We start from the raw sequence: 23,667 nt of genomic DNA on the forward strand, positions 1-23,667 counted from the left end.
AGTCTAAAGATGAGATTAGCAGACAGATCCTAGACTGCTGTAGGCTTTTTACTTCCAATACAAACCAGCATCTCAGGCATGCACTCTACAAAGCCAACTCCCCAGATTCTAGTTAAGTCCTTACACACATGGCCACAAAACTCAGCCACTACAATGACCCCATTCTCTATTCTAAGAGGACACTGAGTTACAGTGCTCACTGCAGGTGACACAACTGTCCCACCTCAGTGCTTACGACTCCTCATAGCAGAGCAGAGTGAAGAGATGAGTTCTTCCCCAGAGAAACAGAACAATGGACCTAATACCTCAAATCTCTGGTTGCTGACTTTCTTTCCTTTTTTGTTCCAGACAATTTTAGGTCTTGGGTCCCCTGTAGCTTGACAAATGAAAGATGCAACTCCACCAGAGACCCCTGTCTGATCAACCGGAGTTCGTGTAAACCTGGGAGGTGCTGAAAAAAGAAGAAATAAACACCACAATTAGCAGTAATATCGAAATACAGATTATTACCCAACTACACTGTTCCGCTCACAGTATACAGCAGCCTCATGCACAATATCAGTGTAGGAAGGTTAAAAAAATGAGGCAAACACCTTGTTCCTTTGAGGGTAACTTTGTGGTCAAATTCTATTATCTGTTACTGCTTTCATCGCTGAAACCTTATATTAAGGCAGAGATCCAATAACATCCAAAAAGCAACATCACACATTAATTTTTATTACCAGTATTTAAAAATCCAATTTGTCCTCTGTAACAAAAAGCTCATCAATCAAAGTGAGTTAAATTGCAACGCGTTACTTTGATGTCACTATCAGGATGCTGCCAGAAAGCAGCATTGCCACTGCTGGGCTGTTAAAATTAGTGACATTTAAGAGAAGTTCGAGGAAATTTTAAAGAGACAAGAAATATAGCCAGGAATTAGAAGGCACAGCAGGAAAGAGGAAGGGAAAATGGCATGGGGACGCTCACACATTATCTTGTACCTTAGCTCCTCATTTTATGAAAATGAATGAAGGAGAAGCTTCCCAAAGCACAGGGAAAAGGGACATTTTAGGAAAGAACCAATGATGATTAATACAGATACAAGAATGGAAAATTAAGTTTCAGGGTCTCTGTTTCAATTAAATCATTAAAGCAGTCCCGATTCTTCCTCCTTGAAAACACTTTTTCCTAACCTATACTTCAAAATCTGAAAATCAATCCCAGAGTGATGACATAAGATGTAGATGATTATTTATACACAAAAATATCCACTGTTTAATCTGACTAGCAGAGAAAGTAGCACAAATATAAATAATGCAGATGTTTACTTTGAAGTGAATTACAACATAAATATGGAGTATTATGTAAGTGGAAAATATTTTATCATATGGTATCATACGATATCATATGAGTGAATGAAAAACTACAAAAACACAACAGAATTCTATCTGAGGAACATCTGATAAGAAATTAACCAAAGTATACGAAAGCATTAATGATGGTGGTTTATGAAATATTACTGTTGCTGTTTGCTGTCTTCCTATCTTTGGTAGATACCTGTCCACTATTTAAAAGATTCTATTTTGATCTATAGATATTTAACGTCTGTTTGTACATGTTCACACCTGTATGCAGGATCTGATGAGGTCAGAACAGGGCATCAGATCCCCTGGAGCGGGACTTCCAGATTGTGGGCCACTAGACATGGATGCTGGGAACCGGTTCAGCAGTGAGAGCTTTTGCCTACTGAGCCACCTCACCTTTCTCCACATTTGAGATTTGTAATTGTTATATTTGGAAAATGTTTTCAAGTCAAGAACATTTTATTTTTCCATTTTCCTTTCTTTTCTTTTAATCTGTTACAAATTTTATCAGCTACTGTTCTTTACTGGTATCATTGATAATAGCTATCAACAGTTCTAGTTAACATGTAATTTGAATATAATCTTCAAATTCTAGGACAGAAGGAAATAATAGTAACACTATATCCTCTTTGCTCACTGCTCCCATGAACCTCTGCCCTTAGTCATGATTACACCACACCCTATGTCTTGAAATCCCATAACTCAGTTTGATTTCTCTATAGACAGGAAAAGTAGATACCCATCTGGAGGGAAGGAGGGAGCGGGGTAGATAGATAGATAGACAGTACAGACAGACAAACAGACAGATAGAGGCACTTGAGGGGAAAATCATAGCTTTACTATTTCTTCACTGTAAAGCTATAAGATAGAAATAAATTATTTTGCAGATATTACCCCAGTTCTGAGGTTTCCTATCTAATTATATGATTACATAAATGCAGAAGTTCAGGAGAAGGGAAAGAGAGAAGCATCTTCACAAGCTACTCATAGGAAGTAACTCTTTTTCTCATGAGCAAATTCAGCCTAGTGATGAAATTCAGCCTGGAGCATGTTTGTGTTCAGAAAAGCTATGATTGAAATGGCTCTCCCAGCCCTGTTCACCATCACATGCTGTAGCATCACAAGTAGAAATACAAACGAGATAATTATAATAAATGGTTGGAAATACTGAAACTGATTTGAAATTGACTAACAGTGAGAAGGATTCAAAACAAAACAAAACAAAAAAACTAAGGATGGCACTTTTCTGAAAACAGACATGGTATTACAAGTTTTCTTGTTTTTCTTTCTTCTATCTCAAGCAATGTAAAGTGTACCTAATAAAAAATAAATTCATAAAAACAAAAACAAGTTCATCTCTAAAACGTTATTAATAAAGAAAAGAAAATTCCTAGTAGTTGTCTTTGAGAAGCAAAGTCCATATACTATAAATTGAGTCCCTTTAATCTCCTCTCTGTATTCCAAAATTGGCCAGCCTGAACTAAAATCCATTGACACTGTTTTGAAATTTCATAGAAAAGAAATGAAGGGCCAATGGATAAGATGGCAGCACACATACCAACCGTATGTTTAATAACCCTGTAAGAGTTGTGTTTTCCCCTGCCCAGGGACCTTTGGAAAGGATGTTGTTCTGTTTCTCTCTTCAAAGAATGAAAGGAGAGTTTCAGATTCTTACAATCTGCAAGAAATATTTACCACTTAGAGAGAGGCTACACTAATCCACAGTTTCCAAACCATAAAAGGAATAAATGTCATTGTTAATGATGGGAAGTAATAGGTGCTACTGATAATCCTTTCAGTAGGCATGTTGTATAAATAATCGTTCTAAGACTGATGCTGCTTGTTCCTGGCAAAGAGCCTATGTAAGAGAGGGCTAAATCCATTATATATATGGATTTTATCAGCTACTGTTCTTTACTGGTATCATTGATAATAGCTATCAACAGTTCTAGTTAATATGTAATTTGAATATAATCTTCAAATTCTAGGACAGAAGAAAAAAAAAAAAAAAATATATATATATATATATATATATATATATATATATAGAGAGAGAGAGAGAGAGAGAGAGAGAGAGAGAACACTAACCAAGGCTAACAAACTAAGGATGTCTTGTCCATCCTTAATCGCATACACTACTGAGGACAAAGCAGACTCATTAGTACAATTTGTTAGGTAGAGCTAGACATTAGCAGTCCAAATCCATTGATGGATGATCAGTATCTAAGGAAGAAGAGTACAGAAGAAATTCTTAAAATTTAAGATGACTCAGTTTGATATAATTTGGTTGGTCAGCCACTACCAACGTAAAATAGAACCATAAAGAGGAATATGCTATAAAGTGAAGGAAGAAATGTGGTGCCATTTGTCTAATTTAACTCTAATTAATATGATGTTTCTGTGGACATCAAGGAAATATGTCTCACAGGGAAAAAAACTAAGCAGCATGTAACTAATTGGCTTCATTTCTTTTCACTGATTTCATTTCCTTAAATAGAGAGTTTTGGTTTTAAAGGGATATTAGTCATAACATTGTACCCAAGATCTTGAAATGAGAAGGTTAATAATGCTGTTATATGATACCAAAGGAGAGAGAGAGGGATTGTTCAGTAGGAAGATGCAAGCAGCCTGTGTTTAAGAGCCTACTTCCTCCTTTATCGTGAACCTTCAAGTTGAGCTATCTCAAACCTGTTCTTGCAAATGTCAAGGTAAGGACTCTGAAGAACAGATCAACAACAGGGTACCTACAACAATTGGGTGGGAAAGGAAAGAGCAAAAGAAGGTAATTCAGGAAGTTCAAAGGCCAGTCCAGGCTTTACCCTCTCTTTCAGCCAGGTGACATTCTATTGCTACTGAGGGGAACCTGGAGAGTAGCTAGAGCATGTGTGCATGCTATTATGGTAAGTTTTCCACTGGGCAGGAGTGCAGGGGGGAGACAGTGAGAAGACCTCCTGGGCACATGAAGAAAGACAGAGGTTCACAAGGTGATATGTATCTGAGGAGGAGAGAACCCACAGCAAAGCTGTGATCTGTATGGTTCTCCCAATATGTGTTCTATAAACTGGTTAATGTAGGGGTGCCTTGCTTTTCACATGGTCACACTGGATCTGAATAGTCTCTCTAGAATACCCATGGCCAATCCAGTCTTCAAAGTCAAACAGACTGTTTATGAATTGTTTACTCTATTTCCATTTTAATACAACTCCCTACTCAACATCTTAGGTTTAAATTTTGATTTAAAGAACAGAACACTTTAGAATGAATTAAATACCTATTCCTAATTATTTGCATGTGCTAGACAAAATGCTTTCATGATCTTATAGTCATAGTTTTCCAATGGTCCCACAAAATGTACTTCTGACTCTTATAATCTGATAGAAAGTTTTAGAGTAATATACACATTTGGAGCTAAACAAAGAGTGTAGAGGGCGGTAGGTTTCTCAGTCCCACCTGGGCCCATGGTCCAGACACCCCATGGTCTGTCCAGAAACCTGCAGTCCCAGAGCCGCTTATAAAAGAATTACTCAGAGGCTTATAAATTAATTACAAACTCTTTGGTCTATGGCTCAGGCTTCTTATTAGCTAGCTCTTACATATTAACACATTTCTATTCATCTATGTAATGCCATGTGTCTCATGGCTTTACCTGTGATGCATTACATCTTGCATCTCCACAAGGGTCTCAGAATCTCTCCCAACTCTGCCATTCTCCTCCCTGTAGCTCTGCTTGGATTTCCCACCTGCCTATAAGCTGCCTTGCCATTTATTTATTTATTAACTAAGTAACCATATTCACAGTTTATAGAAAGACCATACCACAGCGGAAGAGGAAGAGAGATCAAAGGAAAGCCAGGGAGACACACTGACCTGAAGAGACTTATGAACTGTTTTACTATCCCAAACCAGAAGGTAGAAAGTAACAGATGCTGCAAAGACAATGTACAATATCTCAATTTGATGTAACTTTTGAATTGAAATGTATTTAACTATAAAGTGATGATATTCCACAGCATTAAGTAATTTGTGCTAATTAGAGTAATTATAGTTCACTAAGAAAATCCATCTGGAATATGCTACCTAGAAAAGTGTTCTAAAGTGGAACACAATTCCAGGAAGCAAATGGGTCGAGGGTGGGGGTTGGGTAACCAATCATGAACCATGACAAACAGAGAAAATCAACACCACTGCCACAAAGTTCATTCACAAGTTACCTAGGTTCCAAGTTCAGCAGAGCTGACTATGTTAACATTGTATGTGTGATCAATATTTGCTCATGAAGAAAAACAAACATCACATTAAAGTTTTAGCTACTGATTCATGTCCTCCTTGAGATTCCTCAGTAATGTACTGCTTCACCTCCATAAACCAGTGATTTTTATTAAGGTCTCAACTACAAATTCTTTGTGAATGACAACTGGGAGATGCTCCGAAATTAGTGACAGAGGCCTCTGTAACAGCTACCATGATTTAAGTTGGCAAGGGTTCATATGGACACCAATGGACAGGGAAAGCAATAGAGGGAGAAAGATAAAGGAAAGGAAAGAAATTGGAACACTAGGTCTGACTTAATGAACTATATATCCCACTTGAAGTGTGTTCTCAATGTTTAGGCTCTATTTCCACATTTCAAAACTGGCGCATGAAAGCACACTATGTCATACATCTCCATAGGACTCCTCTTACCACAAGGCCACTTCTGTTTGTGGCACTTCATGTCACAAAGGTTCAAACCTTTCAGACCTCCACATCATTTTCTGACACATTTGCCCCATTACCAGTCACTCAGGCCACTTAATACACCAATATTTTCAAGATCTCTGCTTTCATACCCAATAAGAATGGCCTTGCTTTTCTTTCTAAAATGGACATTAGAATTACCTGGGAGTCTCAGAGAAAAAATGTACAGGTGTGTGGTGCCCCCATTCCCAGGCTCATATAAAAGAAAATCTGTCTGGAAGAGGCCTAGGTAAATAATTTCTAAATAACTGCAATGTTTGCTCAGTACTGAGAGTTGCTAAATGACATCTCCCATCCAACCATCCTTATGCCAGGGTTTTGTATCATTTATCAATATTACATATGACTGTGGATCCTTTTATTTTCTCTTTCATTCCTTTTGGGTTTATTCTAGTGCATCTATAAATATATAATAATATCTATGTATTTTCCACTCACACAACAAAGCAACCTAAGAGCCCACAGCTGTCAAGTAAATTAGAAAATTTGGTTTAGTGTTCTAGATCTTTGTGAACTGCTGCTCGCTGATTTTCCCAAATATGTTACCACTTCTGTCCACTATGTACTTTATTTCCTGGTCTCCATGCACTTGAACAGAATGGCTTCTCTCTCATTTAGAGATTTTACTCATCTTCAATCAGAATAAAATCTTCCCAAAGCCTATGTGAACACTCATTTACATGAAATCTCTCAGACTTTGACTCTTTAACTCCTTTGTCACAAGTTCTGTACCTCAAATGAGTCTTGATGTCCCATATTCCACGATAATTAGTCTAGATCCGATGCTTCCCCCTGCACCACAGGAGCAGAATCTTGATAAAAGCACCTGCCACCTGGTCACCATAAAGACTCCACCATGATCAGTACAAACATTGTTATCAGTGGATGGTATAGCCAAGAGATACTGAAAACATCCCAATATTTTTCCTCAATGAATAAGTTTAAGCATATTCTATCTCACCTAAACATATTAAAAAGCAGTTATAACAAAATTATATTTGAAACACATCTAAATCAATTAATATTTAAAAACAATTCCACATCATTAAAGAGTATAGATAGACTTTAACTTAATTGTTAAAGGATTTCAGTTGTTTCAATTTCAGTATCATAGAAAGGCTCCAATAAACACTCTAATAATACATCTTGTAAAAACAAAACAAAACAAAACACTGCTTATTACTCCCTCATGTTTGTGTATAACTCTGATGTTCCTTATTCTAAATGTAAAATTCCTGCTTGTATGATAAATTACTACATAAAGAAATCACTGGAAAAAATTGACAATTTTAAAGCTAGTCAGAAATTTTAATAGAATAGGCATGATAAATAATGTAAGTATTCACAGCTACATTATATTAGTGATCTAATCACTTGATCCATTGTTAATACTAAAGATTATTACTGCCAAAGTGTCAGGTATTTAAAATGAGACATAGGTGTAGATCAAAGATGATAGTCTGGGAAGGGCACTAGCTCATCCCCCCCCCACCCAAAGCTTAAACTTCTTCTACCCTGATTTGAACATTTTCTGTTGAGACATAAGAAGGGCATGCCTGGTGATGAAGTCACAAACATCAACAGGAAAGAAGCCATTTTGTAAAAACAAAACAAAACAAACAAAAAACTCCTGAAAATATCACTGTGTAGTTTAAAATAACATTCAAATTAAAGGTAAAATAGCCATGTACATCTTAGACTTTCAAATTCATTTCTGACACCCATGCACAGGAAATACTGTATGGAAAGCAGATTATGTCAGTGCTGTTCTGATGTTACTGTTAGGATTCTCTGTCCATGTTAGCGACTTCCATGGGCCTTCATGTTTTATTTCACTCTATCAACAACCTATTACATCACTCATATCTACATATAAAATATCCTATTTTTTAAATTAATGTATATTATTATGTCATAAAAATTTCAATATACTAAAGGTTATATTTGTAAGCTTAGTTTTATTTTTAAGGGTTGTTGTTGGGGCTCTGTTTGCTCTTAATTAAGAAGTATTAAGGGAATATTCAGCAGAAATTTAGTTCAGTTCATCTAATATATCCCAGTAGGCCTGGGATTTCAGTTGAGTGACATTTATATCTTCTTATCAAGAGAAGGGACTTATAAAATAAGTGATAGGCTTTCCTTTGAAAAAAGTTTAAGAACTAAGTTATCTGTGTAATAGTATTACAAACAAGAATAGCTTCACATAGTAATATGACATAAAGTTGTACAAAAAGAAGTATTTGATCCAGAGTAAGTTCAAAACACAGAGTCTTTATGCTGTTTACAGTGTAAGCAATAAACTTTTCTTTGGCCATTAATTTCAGTGTGTTAAAGCCAAGCAAATCACAGTACCAACCTATAAGCTTGCTACAAACACTAGAGGGGAACATGGATAGCAAACATTCACCACAGTGGCTGGCATATTCTCAGTAACAATTAAATACTGATAGATCATCAACACACTGATCAATGTCACCTTGCAGCACCATCATTTCTAATCAATTGTGTTAGTCACTGGAAGTGTTCACATGTACACATACCTCTTCCACATTACATATGATAGAAAATTTCTGAACTACCTTTATTCTCAGACTACTTTGCAAACTAAACTGGGGGAAATTAGTGTCAATCAAAATGTGGTTGATTTGTTTCTGGAGTCAATCATTTCCAGCACTATCCCTACCCTTCCATCCCAGTAGACACTTTAGGACTTCTCTACCAGTTCCCTTCAATCCTAGATATCATCTACAGTCACCTCACATTCAAGAACAATAACAACAACAAAAATGCCAGTTCTGTTGTTCAAAATACCGTATGTATTTGCAACAGGCCTGTTCACATGTGTGGATACAAAAGGATCACCTCATAGGTCAGAGCAGCAAGTAGCAACAATGTGTTCCAATGCATTACAGCTTAGACAGGAACCAAGCTTCTGCCACTTCTGCTAATGCCTCCCTATGGCTGGGATGAAGAGTAACAACAGCTCATACAGTTTCAAAGCCTTTCAAGTTGTACAGTCACATCCTTGGATCTTGTCTTGTGTAGTTCATTTGCTGGCAGTGTTCAAAATGAAACCAGAGTGGCACACAACTCAGAATGTTCTTAAAAATAATGAATCAAGGTGGGCATTGGGAAATGCCTTTAGTCCCAGCACTTGGGAGACAGAGGCAGGTAGAACTTTTGAGTTCTAGCCTTGTCTACATGGCAAATATCAGACTAGCCAGGAATGCATTGTAATGCACTGTCTTAAGAAGAAGAAAAATATAAATCAATATTTAAAAAAATTGAAAGAAAGTGCACTGGAATATTATTAGAAAAAAAGTGACAGGATGATGGCTCAGACTCTAGAAACATAAAACTGAGAATAACGGTGCTGCTTTTCTCTACACTGGGCCTGCTTCGATTCGCTTATATCTGATGTCTCACTCCTTTCAAATAAGCATATTACCTGTCCCATATGATCCAATTTGCAGGTATACAATGTGTATCAGTTAGGATGAAGAATAAATTATTCCTTTTTATGATGATCAGCACCTCAGATATGATAAATTATGATTAACTGGTAAGTAAATTACCAGAATGATGTAATGAATCTGCTTTGAAAACTAATTATATACCAAACATGCGAAAGGGTAGAAAGTTTCCTAGCTACCTTCCTTCCCAGACTACCTTGCTAGCTTAACCAGAGTGAAACTGGTGTCTATGAAAATGTGGATGAAAATGTGGATGAAAATGTTATGTGTGCTTTTGACCTGTTTCCATTACATCATTCTGGTGAATGAAGAAGGAGGCTGAGTATGTGTATTTCGAACATATTGGATATAGAAAGCAAGCTTAAGGCCTTAAAGTAGCCTGTTAAGTGACTATGTAAACAGTGATGTTGAGAGGGTGCTTTCATAAGAATGTGTGACTCTGGTACAAGGCATGATGAGAATGGTTAAATAGACAATGGCTGTGATTCAAGAATATGGCATAAACTAGTGGTTACTCTGAGTGTCTTACACCAAACAAATGGCCAGTCTTACTGAGAATGCCAATAGTTCAGAGAAGTTTTATTGCCCTGGCATAGCAAAAGCAGAGGACTGTTTATTTTGGTCATAATATCCCAGAGTTCTATGTTAAATAAAAAGTTATGATGTTGAGACCATACTGTTGACAGCTATAAAGTGGTGTTTATGACTCAGGTATTGATATATCTTGAAATAAGGTAAATAGCTACAGTATATTGCACACATCATTGCTACTTTGCTACTCCAACCCTTGGCCTATCCTCTTGTATCCATGCATGCGAACAGGCCTGTTGCAGTATGTGCAGTATATTGAACAGCAGAACTGACATTTTCTGTTGTTCTGGAATGTGAGGTGACTGCACATGATATCTAGGATTGAAAGGTACTGGCAGAGGAATCCCAAGATATCTGCTGGACTGGAAGGGTAGGGACAGTGCTGGAGATGATTTACTCCAGGAATCAATCAACCACATTTTGACTGACATCAGTTTCCCTCTGGTTAAGCTGGCAGTTAAGCTGGCAAGGTAGTCTGAGAACAGGAGTAGCTTAGAAATTTCCCAAAAGCTATAATGTCGAAGAGGTTTGTGTAGATGTGTATGCCTTCATAAGACTGATTAGAAATAAATTTCAAATGAATTTGTTTCAGAAACTGAAAAGCATTGTTATAAACCTTTACAGGAAAATATAGCTTCTTTGTATACATACTATTTTGTGTGTTATTAGAGAATAGAATATTACTTTGTGTTTTGTATAGAATAGAATACTATACAAAATGAATGGTCTTGGTTTTGTTTGTGTTCTTTGGTTGAGACAGTCTCACTTGTAGTTCTAGTTGGCCTAGAAATGTTTATGTAGAACAGTCTCACATTAAACTCACCAAGATGTGCCTGCCTCTATCTGCTGCAAACTAGGATTAAAGGTGATGGCTCCATTAAAAGTCTATATTAAGAATATGGCAAAATCTGCAATTAATATTATCTTCTAAATAAATATTATGACTTTGAAATGATTAAGCACTTAAAATCTGACTCTCTTAAAAACATTTCCCTGGTATTCAATATTTTGTTTTAAAAGCTCTTACCATTTGTTAATCTTTATGTGAGTATATAATGGACAATGGGAAAGATAAAGTGTAAATCAAAAAGGAAATTATTTCCCTCTAAGACAGTGTTGCTTTAAAAAGAAGTGGTGATTTAAAAGCTATGTTTGAAAATAGTCCAGCATTATCCTCAGTTAGATGAGCACTCTGCTGGGAGCATTAGTATTTCAAGTTTATCAGATTTATGTCATAGTTTTATTCTGTGTAGTACCTGCACATTGTTGACATTCAAGACACTTTAAAGTAAATACAATTATTTAAGTCATAAGGACGTTTTAAGTATGAATATTTGTCCCTTCTGGATATTTGCCACTAAATTGAGATTCCCTTTTACTTCCACTTAAATATATTTCTCCATACAGCCATCACTTTAAACCAAAAAGTGTATGGCAATGATCTTCCAAATCTTCTCATTCAATGTTAGGTAACCATTAAAAATAGCAACACTTTGTGGGATATTAAAAGTTCTTGGCTACTGGAATCTTTCCAGCTAAATATATGCAGTAATTATTCAAGGGGACTTATTTTTACATATTAAGTTGACTTAAAAATAAAATCTGTATTCTCATCAGAGTCCAGGAAAGCAACTACATATGTGCCTAGTAGCTGGACATGAGGGACTCATTCTAATGCTGTCTGAGTTCAACCTTGACCATAACTGATCTCTACATTCTCAGGCCCTGGCCCCACCCACTAGAAAACACTCCTCCATCAGCTATTTGAAAGTACAAAAGATGGAAAGCCTGACAACTGGTTCTATGCTAGGGCTGTGAAGTCATGTCCAAGCAGGCAATGATAATAATAGATGATCACCCAGTCGTGGTCTGGCCCTGTCCACATTGCAAACCTGAGCTTGACAGTAATTGGACCCTGGCACTGAAACAGCTAAGAATTCAACTCCTTGCCTTGTAGATAAAAATAAACCTTTAAAGAACTTAAATAAAACAGGCTCTAGGTGGAGCAGAAGATAATGTAATATTACTATTGTGTGCTTAAAGTTATACGTGAATAAAATAACTCTAGGAACATTACCATGCAAACATTGCATGCTTGTCTTCTGTGAACTGCATTACACTCAAAACAGACACTAAGGGTGTCATCAAGAGGACGAGGCCTTTCCTGCTCCCTTAGTTCTAGTTATCCTAGTGGGTCATATGTATGTTTATAAATACTATCTCACCTCTGGTGGTGAGAGGAGCTGGATACCTTCTGAACCCACAGAAACAGAGGCACTACTCAGATGCTCTGCCAACACCTATCAGATGGCTTGAAAAGCAAATATCAAGTCCTTAATTGTCTTCTTGGGCCAATGTGGACTCTGGAACCAGCTCATTTCCGCTGAGATTATATATGCTTTTCTAGAGAAACACAGTATCCAAGTTCCAGGAATGTGGGAGGCTTTCCAAAGAAACAGAGACAGTGAGGGCCTTATTTACCAACAATTCCCCCCTCTCTAATTTACAGCTCAGGGTACTAAGTCAGAAAACAAAGGGGTTTCCCATGCAGAAGTAACCTTTGTGAAAAACCTGCAAACCAGAATTTAATTACACTATTTACCAATAGAGAATGCATGGAGAAATAAACTGAAACATTTCTTGCTGTGGCTTTTCCCCCTTTCCCCCAATTTAACTGGTGCAGGCAACATCATAGCAATTTAAGTTTGTTTTGTGACAAATTATTAAGACACTTATTATAGAAAGAAAATCAACCAATAATTACTGCCCTAGCACATGTCTATTGTTCTCAGTATAAACAGAAGCTGGGGCTGACAGCTGATGTGCCAGCCCCCTGCTAACTTAGAAAACATTTGCAGAGCCCCAAGGCCTCTTGCCAGACTCAGGCATGCCATAGCCATCAAGCTCAGCCAACAGGGCTGTACTGACCATGTTCAGGGCCCCATACTGTGTTGGCCCTACTTTCCAGTGCTAAAAATATAGTCTGAATTACTAAGGACTCCAATTTTACAATAACATTGGCCTATGAACATCACTCTGAAACATAATTTTATGGAATCCCAAGCACTTGAGAGTTTTAGATAAGACTCCAAAAGTTTCTATTAGTATCCAAAGAGAATTATGACAGGAAGAAATTATTTGTGTGTATTTGAGAAATAGAACATTTATTAATATACAGCAGGATGTATAGGTCATATTCTAGATGAACATAATGAGAATTAGTAAAGGAACCTGAGGTTATCCTGCATAAAAATTCCTTCTGCCAAGTAGAGGTGAAGCTTTGGGACTGCAAAAGGGATGAATAGCACTTATTTCCTAGAGTCATTTTATAAACACGTCACAGTTCCTGATTCCGTGAAAGGAGATGTTGCTTTAAAGCCTACTGCAGAGTCTCTGTCAGCTTTTAGTCTCTGAAGTTTTGGGAACGACAGACAGTAAAGGCTGCTCTTTGAGGTAGATCTAAAAATATTACAAAAGATCTCTTTTCAGAGGCATTGCTTGCAAGACAAAAAGACAGAAGGAGAGAATATAAAGGGATGTGTAGACATTGATTCTTGTGATTCCAACTCCCCAGACAAATAGTACCTAGGACTTCCTAAACATATCAGTGAGATAAACTGTGAAGAAGACACCAAGGCAGTCACCACACAGGCTAAAGACATTAGACTCACTGAGGGGCATGTGGGAAAATGGTCCTTTCTTAGAGACTCTGTCATCTTTTACTCAACATTCCAGGGCCCCAGTAGTGAAAACCGCTCTGACAACTGCCCTCAATGTTTCTGAACATTCACTGCACTTCATTAGCCTACAGGATCCCCAACTTGGTTTAAATCAGATCTTTCTCTTTTCCTGCTTTGAGGGGATGACCCTACCTGAGAAAAATTACAGCATAATAAGAGCTAATATGACAGAAAACTCATGATTTACAACCTCAAATGGACCCTTTTGCCATCTATCAATCAACTTCCTACCAGTACCTGTCTCCTGAAGCCTGTTCTCCTCTAACTTCTTACCTCAAAGAGACTGATGCTCAGGCCTCCTGGTTCACAGATAAAATGTTATCCAACATGTGTCAAGGTCTAACTAAGCTGGGCAGTGGTGGCACACACCTTTAATCCCAGCACTCGGGAGGCACAGCCAGGCAGATCTCTGTGAGTTTGAGGCCAGCCTGGGCTACAAAGTGAGTTCCAGAAAAAGTGCAAAGCTACACAGAGAAACCCTGTCTCAAAAAACAGGACTAAACAATAAAAGGCCTTCTAACTAGAAATGACTCTCCTTTTCACTTTGCCCTGGGGAAGACCAGCTGTGCCAGATGTGCTCTTTCTTTGTCCCATCACTACCTTGGGACGTTGCTACACCACATATCTATCTACACACACATCAGTATCTCCACTGTCTCCCTGGATAACAAACAGGTCCTGTTAGGGTAGGGTCTCACTACTCACATTTTGGAGCGGAGGGCCTTTTGTGTAATTTTTAAGTACAGGCCTGTGCATGGCAGGAGATGTATTGGAATCCTTTTCTCTCTCCAATATTATGTCAGTAATACCCTTCCTGTCACCTATGACAAGTAAGCATTGTGAGTAAGTACCAAAGAATATTCAAATTTGTCACATCAAAAGCAATGGCTTTATCTTGGGAAATTCCAGAATAGATGGACACTCTGGCTCAGATTCCTCCAAAGAAACTGCTCACTACTCTACCCTGCTTCTTTGCGGTTTGTGTTGCTTCACAGTTGGTCCTGTACATATATGTTGCTTATCTGGCTTCTTTCTGTTGCTGAACTGAGACACTGCTCCAATATCACAAAGAAGTATTTATGAATGAGGTACCTACTTATGCATTTAGTACAAGTTACTTACATTATAGTCTATGCATTTAAGATAATGTTTTTAAAAAATACATATAAAGATTACATTTGTGGCCAACTCTCAAGCACTGTAAATTTAAATGTATTTTCAATTATTCCTAAATAAGCACTAGGGGGTACAATACCTAGAAAATGAATAACACTCTGGGTAAGAAGGAATAAAATAAACTTAGTATGTGGCTATAATAACTGGTTTGCTGTCACACATCACACCACAATTCACCCTTGGGTGATGCCTTTAGGAAGTTGAAACTACTCAAGCCAATTAATCTGCCAAGACTCTTCCACATTTTCAAGGTGATCCCTCCATGTGCTATCATTAGTTCCTTCTATTTTCAGTAAGGTTGTTTTCCCCTGCAGTGTTTTAACTAATCATTTTCATATTTTAATAAAAAATAGCTTCACTTCACCTGTTAAAATGGAAGACAGACTGTATGAACTTATTCAAGCTTCCTAAACATGGCTTAGAAAAGGAGCTGGCATCAGTTAAACAGCAAGTAAATAGAGAGTATATGAAACAAACAAGATAAAAGCAGGTAAATCAGTCCTCCCCAGGAGGCATCTATGTCGGCCAAGGCTATGGGGAATGTTTTGTACAGAAGCTTACATCCATGGGGAAGGTCTTAACTAGGTATGCACCCAAGCATCCAGATGTAAGCTATGCTCTCCCAGCCAGCTGCTTCAGGGTGATTTATTACACACCTAGGAATATAGTGTGAACTTGAATGGAAGAAAAGAATGATGTTCCCTGTTTTAAGCAAAATTCATTGAAATTCTGATGTTAAATAGCAGAGTTTCTTGATTGCCTCTGAGTTCAAAGCGATCATTCACCCTGATTGGTAGAAAGAAGTTTCCAGTCAGATGCCTTGTTTGAGGGACATAAACTAAGTTTTATGGGGTAATCATAACTGTGACAAAGGAGGTGCTGAAGAGATGGCCCTGCAGTTGAAGGCTTTGGCTGATCTTATTACCCCTCCTGGGCTATTAACACCCTTCACACACTGAATGTTAGAGGGGCAAAAGGCAATGTTACAATTTTGTGTGATCCATCATGGACAGTTGAATTGGGACAAACTTGGTTTCTATTTGAAGGCTCTATTAAGGTTGCCCATACTTCACTACAGCTGCTCTTATAGGAAAAGGTGGTTTCCACACACATGACTATCAGTATCAGTAGCTGAGAAAATTCTATTTCCAGTCCCTAAGGTAAAAATATGAATAACTGCTGACTTGGTGTATGTCATATATTTGAAGGGTGTTAATGCTGTCACTACACAAGAGAAGTGGAATGAACTGATGACACATAGCTAGCTAGCCATCAGAGAAATTACATATAGCCAATAAAACCCATGACTAGAATTTCCTGAACTACCAACTTCTAAAACATACGTACATACACAGCTGCAAGTAAACAGGGCTTTTCTATTTTCCAGATCAAAAATGACACTACCAAATTGCCATGCAACACAGAGCCGAAAACATGTAAAGAAACTAGTTGCCAAGTATGCCAAGCAGTTGCTAAGTCACTATGTGTGCAACATCAACTTAGAAGTTCCTAAAACAGCCTTTTTATTTTTGCAAACGTAATTCTGCAGCAGGGCACATTTACTACCACGCTTCAGATTCTAGAAGAAGGTCATGTGAACCACATCTGAGGTGCACAGTAGCCTGGCACCAAAGGTTCAGAGAGGGATCTCCTTACTCCGGGATGCCATTGGGACCTCCCTACTCCGGGACGCCATTGCGCGTGCTGGTCCCGACCGCTTCACTTGTGGGTAATGCCATCGTTCTGCCGTTCTCAGTCTTTTCTAAGTTTAAGAGATTTATCCCTCTCCCTCCTTAGCCTAAAAAAACATTAGCAGCAAAATATTATCTTAATTTTAAAAGAGGACTGATTCCCTTTGTTTCCTCTGTGAGGATCTGAATTCAGAAAATCAGTAAGAAAATGTAGATGAGGACCTGATTTTATTCAGCTTCTTTCAGACCCTACCATGTTGTCTAATTACAATGTAACTGACCACACCCAACACCAGGAAGATACAGACCATGTAAATCAAACAAATATCTAAATAAACAACTTTTTTATGCCTCTTATCAGAAAAGACAATATAGCCATAAGACACTAATTTAATCCAACATTTGGTAATGTATAGGTCTTTATAAAAACCACTGCAAGTTCCTTCACAAGAACTCCCACTGAGTTTTCCCAACCTTCCAAATGTGACAATTTTCCTTTAAAAAAAAATGTCCAAGAGCTTCAACTGGTTCTTAATAAGTTAGCTATAAAGAAAAAATTCAGCCAGTATCAGTAGCTGGCAGAATTCTATTTCAAAGTGCCACCACAGCATTTTCTCCAGATAGACTAGACTCTGTTACTAGTCGCTCCAGAGTTCCAGAAAAAGAAGTGATTTTGGCTCCTTGATTATTTTTGCAATTTTCTTTAGTATTTGTAAAAAAAACCCAACCAAACAAACAAACAAATCCATTTACAGAGTGGAGTGTATCTGAATGCAAGCTCTGCCCTATTGCCCACTGGAAAACATCCCCACAAGTTTTGGATGTCCAAGTTCTTCCTTGAGGTAGGCATCCTAACTTAAAAAGAAAATCAAGAACAAATGCTGGACTGAATCTCCAGACGGTTCGCTCAAGGGCCCACTATAATGAAAGCTAATCACATTGCCAGTTTCATACAGCATCCATTGCATTAAACTGTGAAGTCATTGTTTTCACTGGAGGCTTTTTGCTTCCTTCATCCTTGAGAAACTGTGCACTTGCTCTCATTTTTCATCATTTTCAAAGAAAACATTAAAAAGGAAGAAAAGATGTCAAAATCCAGGACTAACTAATTTTAGCTTTAATTGGTATATTCATACACAGGACAGCTGGAATTGTACTTCAAAGGAAATCAAGGATGTAACATATGTGGGGTCTCATTGCAGGCACCAAGTAACACCATTTTTGCTAGAGGTCAGGACAAGCCACAGTGTACTAGACATGGCAGTACTCTACCTAAAATCACACCCTCTCTGGACATTCAGCTTTTCCTGACTCAATGGTTTGTGGTTGGTGATGTTTACAGCACAGCCTCAGTCTCACCTGGCCATTAATTAGTCTTTCTCTGGCTATCTTCAGGTCCCACCCTTTCCAGGAGGTCTACTTTCCACACTCATGCCAGGTGCACTCTCTCCAATTCACAAACATGGAATACAGGAGTGCACCTTTCTCCACACTATCTTGTCTTCAGGTTAGTACCATTCTTTTGGGAGTAAAGAGATTTGAGCTACAGGATGCTAAGTAGTTCAAGTATCCCTTCAACCCATTATGTTGCTAATAATGACCTTGAAATTTTGATTCTCTTGACTCCACCTTCTGAGTTTGGGATTTCGGAAGTACACCTTTACATGAGACTCTTCTGACCATAACCTATAAGCATTTGAGTTGATCAGTTTCAAATGTAAAGATGTATTTTAACTATTGAAATGAGGATTTCTTTTACATTTTGGAAGCAACTATTTAAATGTTAGTCCTATAGTACTAACTTTTTCTTTTTTTTCTCCTTTTTAAAATTTATTATATTTGTGTTTTAATTTTACACATAGCTATGGGTTCCCCTGTCCTCCCCCCTCTTACCCCCACCCCACCACCCTATCCCCTCCCCTCCCTTCCATCATCTCCTCCAGGACCAAGGCTCCCCTGGGGATTCATTTAAACCTGGTGGATTCAGTACAGGCAGGTCCAGTCCCCTCCTTCCAGGCTGAGCAGAGTGTCCCTGTGTAAGCCCCAGGTTCCAAACAGCCAGCTCATGCACTAAGGACAGGTCCAGGTCCCACTGCCTGGGTGCCTCCCAAACAGTTCAAGCTATTCAATTGTCTCACTTATCCAGAGGGCCTGCTCCAGCTGGGGGCTCCACAGCCTTTGGTTCATAACTCATGTGTTTCCATTAGTTTGGTAACTTTTTCTAACCACTAGCTTTCTACAGGTAGAGCACATGTCTCACACATGAAGCACATTTATTAAAGTTAATGAAGACATCCTGGGAAAGGAACTTCTGGTGTCTGGAATATAAGAGAGTAAAAGGCTGGGCTCTCATACACTATGGTAGAACACTAGATGTCTCAAAAGAATTAGACATTTGCCAAAAATATACCTGGGTGAGAAATGAACTTTATGAAACAAAATTGTGTAGCACTGAACTTTTGAAATGGCTTGACTCTCCAAACTTATTTTTACCTAAAAAGGAACTTTTCAATCGATATACATTTGTGATAAGGAGAGTGTTTTTCAAACACAATCAAGTAGGAACACACCTGAAATTCTTGACTTTCTTCTCAGGACAAATTAATGCATTGGTTTTGTTGGTTACAATTCAAAGGTAAAAAGCCAATCACAGATAGAATATTAATGCTAAGAAAATCTAGAAGATGAGGGAACTCTGTTCTCCTACAAACTAGGACAAAGACATGATGGCTTCTTGCCATGGCAGCAAACTGTGTTCCATTTGCACATGTGAAAGTAAAGCTATGATGAGATTTTTAAAATGAAACCTGCCCATAGCACATTTCCTTAAACCGAGTCACAAAAGAAATAGTATGCCTGTTACTAATCAAGCCTTAACAAATGAAAAGGGAAACTTAAATGCATAAACTTCTTTTGAATGACTACATTTCCCCAAATTGATGGACCTTCCTCTACCTTCCTGGGCATCAGTCTTGAACTTGACATTTCATACTACTTGTAAATTTTCCCAGATGATGGCAAAGAGAAATTTCTAGCTGGGCACTGTAGTGCATATCTATAATCCCAGTTATAAGGAGACAAAGGCATGAAAACTATATCAGATATTTATGTTCTTTTTATTATATTTTTTAACAAAACTTCCTGGAATGTGAACACTAGAATGTTGTACAAAATTGGTCTGTACTCCAAATTTTTTTCAGAAAAAAGTGGAAAGATGAGAATGTTGTAATCTTTAACAAACAGATCATTTCAGGGTTGTAGTTCAGAAGTTTCTGTTAATATTTATTTGAAAATGACAAAAGGTTGTAACCTCATTTTCAGTTAGACAGTGTGAAACAGTACTTCTGAAGCACATTTACCTGCATGTCAATAGCACACACTCTCCAAGATTTTCTTGGGGAATGGAGACATTTTCCCATTGTAAAAAGAGTGTGTTGAAGACATTGATCTTTCCGTCAATGAAATTGGATCATAGAACTAAATATTACAGATACAAATACAAACCAGGTATCACTCTACCCAACTGTTCACAGAAAAACATCAGAAATCAGACTTCTGTGTGTCATCTAACCATTGGACAAGCAGAATTGGATGAGCAGCATGAAAGTACATTTTTGACCCATTTTCCAGGCTTATCAAGTCTTATACTTCAAGTCAGCTCTGGTGTCCATGAATCTGGAGCTCCAATATCTGCCTACCACACAGTATTGTCCTCGGACAGCTGGAAGCTGCTTTGGAACAATCATCCAGGCATATTTCTAAGTAAGCGAATCTGCTTTCCATGAAATCTTAACAAATCTCTCATGCACCATGACCATCAAGGTGCATTTCAGTTTAATTACATGTAGATATACCACACAACTCCTAACAATAAGGCAACACTGAGCATGCTAACCAACTACGCACAATTGAATCATTGGGTAGAATAAAGTGTTTCATGATTTCTTTTATGAACACTAAAATCTACCAGGGAATTCACTTCCATTTTGCAAAATACAAAAAGAAGAGAGAAAATCAGTAAAGACAAAAAGCATATATTCGTATTTGATTATTCATAAAAGCCAAGTGCATTTCAGTTTTATTTTACAAAGGTCTGTTATTTCCCAGTCATTTTTAACTGAAGTAATATTTTTTATTTACATTCATTTGAAATATGCAGCATTATACTCAGAAACAAAATCACATTTTACTCTAGTCCTCTCTCAGAGGCAGCAGTTTCAATCTGAAGGACTGAGACTGTCCTCCACCATGGAGTTGCTACATTTCACTAGTGGGGTGTACAATGACCAGATAAGACCATATCCATTGCACAATCTGGAATTTGCTCTTAATGAAATTACTTCAAAAGGCAGGAAAGAAATAAAAAGCAGGCTGATTCTTTTCCACGTGCTCATAGAGAAACCAGGAGGGAGAAGTTTACCTGAATTGGAAAACAAAGCTGAGTTCTTCAGTCATTTATCCTAATTAAGGCTCAACACAGACATTACTAGCCCTTGACGGTAGCCAGCTAAGAGCTGGGCCAGCACTGCTCATGGTAGGTGTACACATCCCCTTCTAAATCTGTTCACAGGCTTTCCTTATTGCCTGCTGTTGCCTTCTTCCTTACCCACTTTGGTTTCTCTGTACAGAAATGTCTGCCTGCATTACTAGAGTAACAGCGTGGCAACCCCTTTGCAAGAAGAAGTGACATGAACTTCAGCTGCTCTTCTGTTAAGATGTTAGGATTCAGAGGAATATTTCATTATAACAGTGTCACTGCTACTCTGTTGGCTGCTTATTATGTTTGTGAAAGTTAATTATCTGATAAGATACACTCTGGCTATTACAGTCAGGAAAAAACATATGGGTATGTTTATTAATTCAAAAGTCCCATTAAAATAAAGTGCTTTAACTGAAAAACTAAGCAATTATTTCCTCACTAATTATTAATGTACAGTCATCTGGACATCTTATCACTTCTTTTTCTGAATGAATTCCATCCAATATTTAAAACTAAGGGTTTTTTTTTTTCTTTTTGATGTCATAGACTGTATGATAGTCTGTCTTCACTTTTATACTGAAAGCCTTAGTGGAAAAGTCAGTGTTTTCCATTACAAGTGTCAACACCTGAGCAAATCACTGAACACAAAGGAACAAGTACATACAACTCTGCTGCTGCTTCTGACTCAGTGCAAATATGTTAAGTGTCAGGTCAACACAACACTCCATGGAACTAATGGTTTGCACAGAAGAAAAAGCAAGGGCTTTTCTTCTTAGTCTTTCAATTTCAGGTTCTTTCCTGGGATAAACTACACAACTCTGTGACAGGAAAAAGAGAGAAGACATGATATGCAAGAGAAGAAGGATATTGTAACAATCGTAATATGGCTTCCTATCACCACACTTTACAGTTAGTTGTTCTGTTACCATAAAACCCCAGCCATAAGGTTAAAGCCAAAGATTTTTCTTTCACAGAAACTGAATACTTCAAAATAGCTATATGTGTGTGTGTCCTAAGACAAGTGGAAGTGAAGATGTGTAGTCTCTTAAGCCAATAGATCTAGAATTTTCTAGGCAATTAATTTAGAAAATAAGACAAAATTGTACAATACAATAAATTGCATTATTTCTAAACTTCAGTAGCATCCAGCACTGGGAGTCCCTTGCAGATATCCAGCAGGGTGTTCCTTAGATTCCCTCTTAATTGAGAATGAACCCCCCCCAACCCACCTCTACCATCCACCAACTCCACTTTCCCAAACAGCTGTGTTATAGAAAATTGATTTTGTTGCCCACCTAAACCACAGTGTGCCTTGTATATATACACTAAATACCTATGTGGTTTAATAACTTAATATCATTTGTACAAACATCAAGGGAATTTGGAAGACTCCTTAAAATTAAAACATCTTTTTCTTTTTCTATATTGTTTTATCTTTTCAATTCATTAGGGCAGCACTATCACAAGACATGACAATCTTGGTCATATGTGCAAGCATTACAGTTTCAGGATACAAATTAAGAAAGTCCAAAGGTTATAAGTTAAAAAAAAAATCAGCTTAGACTCCTGACTAGGCATTCTTTTTCTGTATTTTCACATGTAACAAATCACTCCGTGAGCACAGTGACTGCGTTGATAACGCAAACATCTAGAAGATGCCATCTCAGATAGAAGTGGACTGGGGCATTTTAAGAGCATTTCAAGAGGAGTAGAGACCATCAAGAAAGTTGTCACCATCGCAGATGAAGAACAAGGTTTGGAGAAAGCTAACAGGAATGTAACAGGATAAAAATCTGTCCTTTGTCATCATGCTTGCACTTAAACAGGGCTTCTCTGGATACTCAAAAAACAGATCAAATTAGGCTAATGTCCAATTTACAAGCCAGCCAATTTTCATCCTAATTACATTTAGATAAGCACATAGAGACACATGTTCACCATGATTTTCCAAAACTTTATAAAAAAGTTAACTGAAGAATTAATGCAATTTTTATGAAACATTACAGAAATTATCATTTGCATAGATTTAAATAATTGTTCACTATCAGTCTTAAACATGAGCTCAGACACAATACTAATATATTAACTGGAGAGAGAGGAGGGATTCTATGAGCAAGGGACATTGAGATCATGATGGGAAAACATACAGAGACAACTAGCCAAACTAGTGAAAATGCATGAACTGTGGACCAATAGCTGAGGAGCCCCTATGATACTGGACTAGGCCCTCTGAATAGATGAGACAGTTGTTTAGCTTAAACTGTTTAGAAGGTCTCCAGGCAGTGGGATCATAATCCATCCCTGGTGCATTTTCCAGCTTTTTGGAGCCTAATGCCTAAGGTGTGACACCTTGTGCAGCCTTGGTGCAGGGAGGAGGGGCTTGGCCTGCCTCAACTGAATATACCAGGCTCTGCTGACTTCCCATGGGAGACC

The 23,667-nt window shown here is 37.7% G+C and overlaps 1 protein-coding gene across 41 annotated transcripts in view; it reads right to left on the reverse strand.

Annotated features, from left to right (window-relative positions):
• Nucleotides 1-23,667, reverse strand: part of Ptprd (protein tyrosine phosphatase receptor type D) — a 2,001,112-nt gene that overhangs the window by 293,908 nt on the left and 1,683,537 nt on the right. For 24 of the 41 annotated variants that reach the window (XM_036177144.1, XM_036177143.1, XM_036177148.1 and 21 more), the window contains one exon: nucleotides 306-451. In XM_036177144.1, coding sequence (XP_036033037.1) covers nucleotides 306-451 — 146 coding nt within the window. Of the gene's footprint in view, nucleotides 1-302; nucleotides 452-23,667 lie in introns of all 41 variants that reach the window. The other 17 variants (XM_036177118.1, XM_036177113.1, XM_036177116.1 and 14 more) reach the window with 1 other exon arrangement.

Source organism: Onychomys torridus, chromosome 2 (assembly GCF_903995425.1).
Source record: "Onychomys torridus chromosome 2, mOncTor1.1, whole genome shotgun sequence".
Classification (NCBI taxonomy): domain Eukaryota; kingdom Metazoa; phylum Chordata; class Mammalia; order Rodentia; family Cricetidae; genus Onychomys; species Onychomys torridus.